At 44.4% G+C, this 9,984-nt stretch overlaps 1 protein-coding gene across 1 annotated transcript in view; it reads left to right on the plus strand.

Moving 5' to 3' along the window:
* The window catches only part of TARS (threonyl-tRNA synthetase), a 15,667-nt gene extending 14,052 nt beyond the window's left edge, over positions 1-1,615 (plus strand). The window contains exon 17 of the mRNA XM_010143636.1: positions 1,147-1,615. Coding sequence (XP_010141938.1) covers positions 1,147-1,295 — 149 coding nt within the window. The 3' untranslated portion in view covers positions 1,296-1,615. The remainder of the gene's footprint in view (positions 1-1,146) is intronic.
* Positions 1,616-9,984: the final 8,369 nt, after the last annotated feature.

The raw sequence follows: 9,984 nt of genomic DNA on the forward strand, positions 1-9,984 counted from the left end.
GGTCACTAATGCTCAAGGCATTACTGCTGCTTTAGAAAAAGGCTGTGTGGTCTTCTGGTCAGCAATGTGGAGACATATAAAATCTCCTGCCCTTTGTCAGTCAGATTGTTCAGCGGTTTTTTCCATCCCCCCCCAATAATTCATGCACTCGTTTCAAGTGTAGCAAAAGAAGTACCATATTTTCGCTGCATTCAGCTGTGATGTGCTTCTGAGCTATACAGGTGTCTCAGGCCACCGGCTCTAGGTGGCCCTGCTTGAAGAGGGAGATTGGACCAGATGACCTCTAGAGGTCTCTTCCAACCTCAACCATTCTGTGATCCATTCTGTGATGTATAGGAGAAGACTATTTCACGAGAGGGTGATCCAGGGACCATTAGAAACTGACCCTGGAGTATGTGATTTGAAGCAACGTATTAGTCGTGTCATATAAATTGAAGCAATTAGTCATGTCATATAAACTGAGGCTCTACCATTGACCCTAAAACTGCCTGTGATCTGTTAGAGTAGGACGAGCCTTTGCCAGAGAAACTGTACCCTCAGTGTAATTTATAGAATCATGAATAAAGTTATTTTGTTCTTTAAAAACTGTAACTCTATGATACAGGTGAGACACAACCACATTTTACCTTTGAGACCACAAACAAATGATCAGCGTATCAGGGAAAAAAATCTCACCTGATTTATGCTCAGAGGTTGTTTCCAAGGGTTGTCCCACTGGCTGTAGGTTGGGTACTGGAGAAATACAATCTCCGGTAGCTACTTCCAAGGACATGTTATAAAATTTATGTTAGAAGGAGACATACTATTTTGGTTTCTGTATTTTCTCATTTTGACTTTGTGGTTCTCTCTAGTAAATGAAGCTAGAGCTACAAAGTTTGCTTTTCTCTTTACTCCTATTTTGCTAAGTTGCTGTTCATAACATACTAAATTACATGTTACATTACGTATATTAAATGATACGAGATTAAAGCCATTTGCTGCTACAGATCAGAGTGGGGGGAGCTGGGAGGAGGGCAAAGAAGGATTTGATGTGTTGCTTGGTAAGGTTTTTAGAATTTATGTTTAGTATGCCTATGTTTTAAGAGAATGGGGAGGAAGAGCTTGCTAAAGGTTAAGTCCATTTCTTTGCATCTTGGTTCTTTCTAGTTGTTGGTGAAAAGGAGAAGGCAAGTGGAACAGTTAACATCCGCACCCGAGATAACAAGGTGCATGGTGAGCGTACAATTGCAGACACTGTGGGGAGGCTGCTGGAACTGAAATGCTCTCGCTCCAGACAAGCTGAAGAGGAGTTTTAATACCGTCTGCTCTACCTGGCATAAAAAAAGATTCTAGTTTTCCTAATTCAGTTAACCACAGAGTTTTTGTGCTTTGGAATATGTTTCAAATTGAGCCTCTTGCTCATTTTAGCAGAGACTTTTCTTGGTCAGAAATGTCTCTTTTTGTAAAAGTCAATTTTTCACAAACCTTGAAGTAAAATTTCCTGGCCTCTGACCACTGACAGATCAATCAGGATGAAATGACTTTGTATGACTGCAAAGGAAAATGGAAACTTTAATTAGGGATACTCACAGCATTCTAACTACCCTGTTAAGGATAAAATATGGTTTGATTACAATGTTTTTCATTAAAGTTAAACAAAAGACCTCAGGCTTAGGAAACCACATAGTAACCGTGTGCTGCAGCTTTTAGAGTGTCTCCTTTAGCAAGGAAAGTGATACCTTGTAGTCTTGTCTGCTGCTTTTACAGGAACTAAATACCTGGACACTGAACAGTTCCCAGCCCCATGAAAGGGGAAGTGAACAGAGATCTCCCATTTCAGTTGGTGCCTCTGGGAGTGTCTTGGCTCTCGCTGTGTGACAGTTCTGATGGGGGCTGTCTGCCACAGACCACCAAGCTGCTCCCCAAAGCTAGCTGTACCCTTTTCCAACGGCAGTATCTGAAATATGCTGGCTCTTCGGCTGAGGTCGTCGTAGCTGTATAAAGGGGATAAGACTGTCTGGAAGAGGTAGGGCATAGCAGGGCCAAAGAAGCAGCTAAAGAAAACCAGGATTTTTGGAAGGACACTGTTTCTGTTCATGTCACTTGAGCCGTCCTTTCAGTAAGGCTGTATAGGTCACAGCAGGAAGAAGACTGTTGAACTAAAAAGGATAATGATTGTTTTTTAAAGACAAGTGCTGTTTTTCAATGTAATAGGTACAGTGTCCTTCAGTGGAACACTTCCTTCCCAAGCCTCTAGTCCGGGCATCACATGCTTGATTAGCAGCCCCTCTTGTCTTACAGCTGAGGGAGGAGCTCATCAATTGGTTTGGGGTTTGTGGTTTTTTTGGTTGGGTGTTTTTGCACATCTGGCTGACAAGAGGCAAATTACTGTCACTGAGAAAAAATAAAATTATGATCTGAGGTTTTTGATTTTGATTGTTGGGGTTTTTTTGTTGTTAATCTTAACTGACCTGAACAGCTTCCAAAGGTGGTTGATAACTGTTCCTTTAAAAATAAAGCTGTGATACAGCCTTAGCAAAGATCAGACAAATCTGAGGACAGGTTTGAACCATCCTGTCTCTTGAAAACCTACCAAGTTTCTCCATGTCCTTTATTATCTGGGCAGAAGCATTTCACCTAACCTCTTCTCTCCTTTCTCAGGGGTGGTGGTAACGTCATACCATCACTTGAACCCATTGTGAATTCAGTCTCACCAGACCACAACTCATTTATTTCTGGCAACATCTATTTCCTCCTTCTTTGGTTCATTCAGACTTAACATTCCATCTAACCACTGTGGGAAGAAAAAGAGGGGAAATTGAGTTTCCACTGCCTTGCTGCTTTCACAATTATTTTTGGGGAGGGATAAGTGGGTTATTATTTTCTGTGTTTTGCACCTGCTATACTGTTTTCCTGTGAAGTGACTGTTGCTCCTGCAAAACAAGGGAATGGGATGTTCGTTATTGCTGGGGTAGATGAACTTCATGAAATGCTGAAGAAGAACCAGGGCAGATACTGATGTCCTAGGGAAAAGGAGCCTCCAGCTCTTTCTCTGTAGGAATTGTGCCTCAAACCACCCTTCCACGAGACTGGTGTACATGTGCATTTTCAGAGAGCTCTGCCGTGTTTTGCATTAAAACTGCTGTTAGTCACGTAATGAGATCCCTGTGCTGTAACACGCTGGCCGTGACTGCATGCAGCTCAGTAGGTGTCAGTCTTGGACAGGTTATTCTTCTACAGAAACCTCATTTACTTAGATCAGGCAATAACAACATCCATGTACACATTACTAGAAACAACACCTAAGGGTGTACAATCCAATAAAATAAGTACCTCCAGCAGAGTGTGGACAGAACCGAGGTGTCTACATCCAGATTGTGATCAGCGCAGTGGGTGCCATCTACATTCATGCTTTCTGCTGTTTTAAGCATCTGTGGAGGTGGTCAGAAGCAGAACTGGCCTGGCTGGAGCAGCATGTACTCTCTCTCTTGGTTCAGCCAGAAGTCCTCTGAAGAGGACTTTAGGACAGACTCCTCCATGCCCTGGGCATTTCCTGTGGAGTAGCTGATGAAGTACAGCTCTATCTCTGCTTCATTTCACAGCAAGTTTTGATTGCTCATACCCTAAAGCAGATTTCAAAGCACGTGGCTGAAGAAGGCACTCAGAATGACAGGAAAGGAAGGTCACTAACCTGACAGATCATCCAAATATGTACAATTCCTGTCTGGCAGGAATTTCTGTACTCAGAAGGAATTGCTGCGCCAGCTTCAGTTTTCTGTGACACTCCAGTTCTGCAAACTCCCCTGAAAGCATGACCCCTGGCCCAGAGCCACCTGGATGCTGCCATAACCAAGGGTAATTCTGCCAAGACTCTTCCTGTCACATCTTCCCACAGTGGCTGATACTACTTCCTCAAATACACCCCTGGGACAATCAGATGCAGTTTTAGTGTTCAGATTCAGTAATGTTACATCAACTCCCTTAACAGCAGTGAAGCATCACCTTTAGGCTGAAACCAGCTGCGAGGTGGATTGCTGCTTGGTGAAGGCACCTTTACACAGCCAGTCTTGCCCTGACTGCATCTTTTTCTATTGCGCCCAAACCCAGTCCCTGCCTGTTCCCCCAGAATACCAAAAACACAGAAAGCTCTCTGGTAAAAAAAAAAAGAGTTTGCCAAGTCTGACTTTTCCCTTGTTAGAGTAGGCCAAAATTAAGAGGGCTTTGAAAACTCGTTTCAGTTCATACCCAGTGTAGTTTCGTGATGGCCTGAGTCGTCTTCAGTCAGTTCTGCCAAAGATCTAAGCAGTTTGCTCTCAAATCAGGTAATGGTAAATTAATGCTAAGAAAATTAAGAATTGCTAGAGGCTGTGCTTGCTAGAAAACAGGACAGCAGCACATACTGCTTGCTGCTTAAAAAGCATTTCCAAAACCCCTCGGCCCTTCTGCACACCGGCGTTCTCCATCTGTCATGGACAGGAGTATCCCTTCACAGTTGTCTGGCTCTGGCTGATGCCTTGTGAGCTGCTGTGACTGAGTTGCTCACACAGCACGAGCTATGTTTGGAGTAGTATCAAAGGTGAGTTTGTTCACAGGAGAGCCTCTGGAGCAAGACACGTGTTAGCATCTTCTGATAAATGACTACAAAGAACAAGTGTTCAGTTAAACTGGGGCAGCCAGGGACATTCTGTAGTGTTCTCAGATATTAAAGGTAAATTGTCTGGCCTACACATTTAGTTTCAATGCATAAGATATCTATATCCTTCTCAAAACAGTATGCTTCAGGTGTGTCACAAAACTCTTCTGCAAACAGGAAAACATGCTGAGCTGCACAGAGGGCAGCTGTGCAAAACTGAAAAAAAACCCACCAACCCAAAGTGTTCAGCATCCAGGAAAAAAAAAAAAGGCAATTAAAAAGGACAGGGCTCCTGCAAAGCAGGTGTATAGATCTGTCTGTATTAAAAGATAAGGTGCCAGGCACCACTGGAATGGAGGCTCCACAGCTGAATCCGTTCTGCATCGTGAGACAGCCTTTTCTTCCCCAGAGTCTTTGGAATTGCCTCCCTGGGATTCCCAGAGAGAGAGACAGAAACAGGGACAGGAGGGTTGGCAACGGTGAGCAGAGATTAGTCAAGAAAGCAAGGAACAAAGACATGCAGTGCTCTCCTTGTCGACATCCAGATGTGAAGTACAGCTGAAGCACACGCACTCCCCCTGTGACGGGTTTATCTCACTAGAGTGGAAGAGAGTATGATGACTGCACGCCAGTTTGGCGCTGACACTTAAAGCACCTCTTGCTATCCATCACAAGGAGGAGCAGGCTTGTAAAGCAGACGTTTATTGATTTATTAGGTGACTGAAACATGACTCTTCATTTTGGGACTACTCAGAACCAACCTTGAACATGGTGTGTACGGAAACATCAGCACAAGGTAGCTTAATATTCTGCAAGGGCTTCAGTGCACAATGACATTAATCTAATCTTGTTTAATATGTGATTTCTCAATTGCACACTTCAGGGACAAACTGTAACCTGTCTACAGCACATCAGCAATAAGAGGAAAATTCCTCTGGCTTTTTGTTTAATGGGATAAGGGCCTGTAAGGGCATGAAATCTCTACCCCTGCCTATCTGCAAGGATGGCAGGCTGCACACTGGACCAGCTGTGAATGATCTTAGCTGTGAACATGGAGAGATGCCTTTTATTGGTGCAGGCACAAGTTTTGACATTGGAAATGTCAAAGTAGGATGAATTACTAAGCACATCGTTCCCAGAAGCCATTGCTAGCTGTGAGTTAATAATCATACCATGACATTAATTCACAAATATGTCACTAGGTTATAGTTGATCACACACAGGTATTCTGAGTTCTGGCCCACCCACATCAAGACAGATGGTGTCAGCAGAGGGATCAGGTGGAGTCCAAATTGCTTCACATCATACTAATACGACAAAGGGATCAAATAGAGACTTTCTTTAGGAACGAGATTTCTTTCTTTAGGATTTTTAAACATCCGTGAGTCTTTCAGCAGATCATCCAAGGGCAGATTGTACATCCACTTTACTACCGAGGTTCCCCTCTCTCACAGTGAAAGGCAGACACCCCTACACCCCTCAGCATCAGGAGACGGAGCTATTTGTATCTTTTATTGGCAGAGATTTTTCTGAGATTGTTCACAGGGTGGCAATAAAAATAATGTCAGAATGTTTGGCTTGTACTTTCCAATGTCAAGTTTGTTTTGGTTTTGTTTTGTGGGTTTTTTTGGTATGATTGTTTTTCCACAAAATAAGAGTTTCAAGTCCTGACTAGAAATTATCATCAGGCAACAACTTTCCATTTCATCATATGATACATGAACTTGTATGTTTCTGGATTTCCAGGTGGGGAAATTAGACTTAAGAAGGAACAAAGGACATATTATTTTAAAGAAATTGAGAGCTGGTTTTTTTTCAGGGCTCAGCTCCCTTAAGCTAGAGCTCAATAATTCTTTCAGGCTACATGTACAGACTGTCAGAGGAATCCAGCATTTAGCCTGGCTGGTTTGGAAAGGACAACAACTCGCTGATCTGGGAAGCTGACAAAAAGAGCTGAATTGCAACTGAATTCAAAGATCTCAGTATCTAGAGTGGGACTCAAATGGAAACTAGAACCCAGGCTCAGCCCGTAATGGCTGCTGCAAACAGCAGCTGCTGGCCCTGAGGTACCTGAACTATAGAGACACTGTCTTTCTTACCCATCTAAAAACTCACACCTAGCTGTGCACTGAGATCCTGCCCAGATGCGGCAGCCCACATTTGGTTGCCTCCTCTGCCTAAGAGGATTCAAATCCAAATCCATAACATGCAAAGAAAAGCATATTGTGAGGTTGGGGTCTCTCCTATATTCAAAAAGACACAAGAAAAGGGAAGTACAGAAAAGAAGGCCTGTCTATGCTGTCTGGTAGATCTGGGACTCTTTACTGGAGGTTGCAAACACATTTCTACTTCATAGGAAGGAGCTACTGCCTTCTCACTACCAGCATATAAGGTTAGGATGTTTCTTTACTATTTCTGCTTTAATGAGTCTTGAATTCCCAGCAGTTAACTCCTGAGTTTTCAAGATGCTCCACGTAGAGCTGGTGGAGCACAAGGTGCAGCAGTGTGGTATATGGCTTTGTGTTCTCCACAGAAGAATGCTTTGCAAAGCAGTACTTTGTTTACAGGATAATCTGTTATCTTCCAATTAAAAAACTCATCAGAACAAGTATCAGAAACCACTGATAAGGTCATTTCATCATCCCTGTATATGGAAGATACAGTGCACGGAGATTATGGCAAGCTGTTCCTCTTTCCTCTTTCTCTAGCAGTGTTTCCGAGTGAGTGGGAGAAACTTAGCAGCTGTGGTTAGTGACACCAGTCTGCACATGCATTAAGTTACACCAAATAATGCAATTTTCCTTTCATGTCAATGAAGAAAAGCAAGTACTGCATTGCTTAGAAACATCTGTCCTGCACTACCCATTAAAACTTAAAAAGGAGAGAGGTGTCAGTACGTGTCTCATACAGAGCACTAGTCTCATCACAGTAAGCGAAGCACCTGCTGAAGGTCAGACCACTGACACCTTTCTTATCCCACGCTGCTGTAACCGGGACAAAGCACTGTCACTGCTGGAAAACTGCGACAAAGCACGTTACAGCTCTGCTTCCCTGACCGCGAACAGGAGGAGATAACACAGTGTCTAAATCATGGCTTGAGCTGAGACTGTACGGTGAGAAAAGGAAAAGGCTACAGGAGTTGTGTGAGAGAAGGACGAGGAGTGGAGGAGACAGCAGGGTACAGCAAACATGGCATGGAACAAGGAAGGAGAGCGGTTACCTGTCTGTTCACATCCAGGTACCATCTTGCTGTCAGCACAAGGCAAGGCCTCCACGCATGAGGTGAGGCCACGCTCTCACAAGCCGTTTGCCCACACGGGTGACTTTCCTCTTTGCTTTCACTTCCACAGAGGAGCTTTGTCAAACTGATGCAGCAATTATACCTGAAACGGCCAAGGTCCATGTGAGGATGACCCAGGGTCATGACAGCCCAGTCTACTGAGCCCATTCTGAAAATCAGCCTAGTTAACAATTTCCCCTTCCAGCCCTCACCTGGAGTCTCTGGCTAATGGAGAACCTCCTCCACAACTGCCTCACCTTTGCTACCAGGTAAAATATATCAGGAATCGTTGTCTGGCTTCAAGGCCAAACCTCTCTTTTCCACTGAAGATACTGTGCCCACCTTGCCTCCTGACAGCCGTGTCCTCCAGCTGCCCCCCGCCGTGCTCCAAGCAGAGGGCAAATGCTAGGCTGTGCCGAAGAGCATGCCAATCTGCAGACGCTGTAGAGGGTTATGGACCAGAGCCTCAGCCAACGTGCTGGGCATGGCTGAACTACAGCACATCCACAGCTAATCCATCACACTTGTGCAGACAAGTATTTCTGGGCTTGCTGTATGAGGGGGTGCTAGGAAAACCCAGGTTCCTGTGCCAGGGCTCATGGCGTGCTGGCTATTTGCTGTCCCTGCTATCCTAGCAGAGAAACTGTCTTCGATGACAAAGGAAATAACAAAATTTGAAGTTTAGCAGGCCTGAAGGGTGCACTCACAGCTTGCAGTGAGCATGGGAAAAACCCTTCCCAGATCTTTGTTTGCGAAGCCAAGCCATGACGATGAGTAATTTTTAGTTAAAAAAAAAAGTCTTATTGTTACCCTGTAGTAAGAACTCTCTACAAAGAGCAGAGTTCCCACCCTTGTCTAGCTCTGTCATTCGCTTGTTCACCTTGGAAAGCATGACCTAAAACAGGGACAATGAAATCTGTTCTTGTATGGGCCATGAGCTGCCAAGTGGGTCCTCTCTGCGAATCCCCTCTTCCCCACTCGTGAGAGCTGACACAAACAAGAAGCAGGAACAACCACAGAACCATGGATGAAATGCAAAAAGTAAATTTACTCTTGTTACCTCACAAACTGGAGGGATCTCCGCAGCAGCACCCAGGCGGAGGCACACGAGCGAGGGAACCAGGCACCGCAGAGCTCGGTCCTTGCTTTTGAACATGCTGTTTCCTCCTGTATATCAGGGATTCTCACAGGCATAGTTTTCCACTCTGCAGGGCAGGAATCTCAAGCATGTTCGATAAGGTCCCTCTGAGTCCATCACAGGCCTGTGTTATCTAAACACAGATGTTCTCCTTGTCAAGCACACAAAGCTAAACAACGATTAGTATGGTACATGTGTTTTCTGACACCCCAGCTGCGAGTCTCCTGAGTATTTTTACAGTCCTCCTTGCCAATCTTCTGTTAATTTTTCCACACCCGACATGGCCCAGCAGCCTGTTCATTCTAACCTTCAAATCCCTGGGAGAACACCATCTGTTTATGAATGGTAATTTATATTGTCTTTGTTGTGTGGCTTCTTTTTGAACACGAGCTTAAGTGGATTGTCTGTATCACAGCCAGAGACAAAATAATTAACAACAGCAAGCAGGCAATCTAAAGAGAATTTCTGTAAACCTCAGTGCACTGGTGGCTAACCCATGCAAGCCAGGGTTTTATGCCAGTTAAAGGAATAAATGCTTAGCTCAAAATTATAACAAACATAAACCCAGACTACAAGTTTTAACTTCTCATCCTCAGCTCTGCCCATTCACTACAGGGTCCTTCTCCTTAAAAACCGTCCTGGCGTTGTGGCAGTAAATCATATAATATGATTAATATAATAGTATTAATGTAGTGCCAAGGGACCTCAAACAAGATCAAAACCTCATTGTTCAAAGCTGTGCACAGGCAGCCTCTGCTCTGAGGAGCCAGCGATTTAATTACGGGGGCACCAGGAGTGCAGAGCGCTGCATTGCCTTACCTGGTGTCACTCTGCAAACCCCTGGAAGAGTCGGACCTTCGGGGCTGGACACCAGGGCTCTGCTCTGCACACCGCGCTTGCCTCTTCTGTTTGCTGTGCCAAGTAGCATTTTTTATTAGATTGGACTCGTTAGGA

Source organism: Buceros rhinoceros, unplaced genomic scaffold (assembly GCF_000710305.1).
Source record: "Buceros rhinoceros silvestris isolate BGI_N320 unplaced genomic scaffold, ASM71030v1 scaffold7649, whole genome shotgun sequence".
In the NCBI taxonomy this organism is placed as follows: Eukaryota; Metazoa; Chordata; class Aves; order Bucerotiformes; family Bucerotidae; genus Buceros; species Buceros rhinoceros.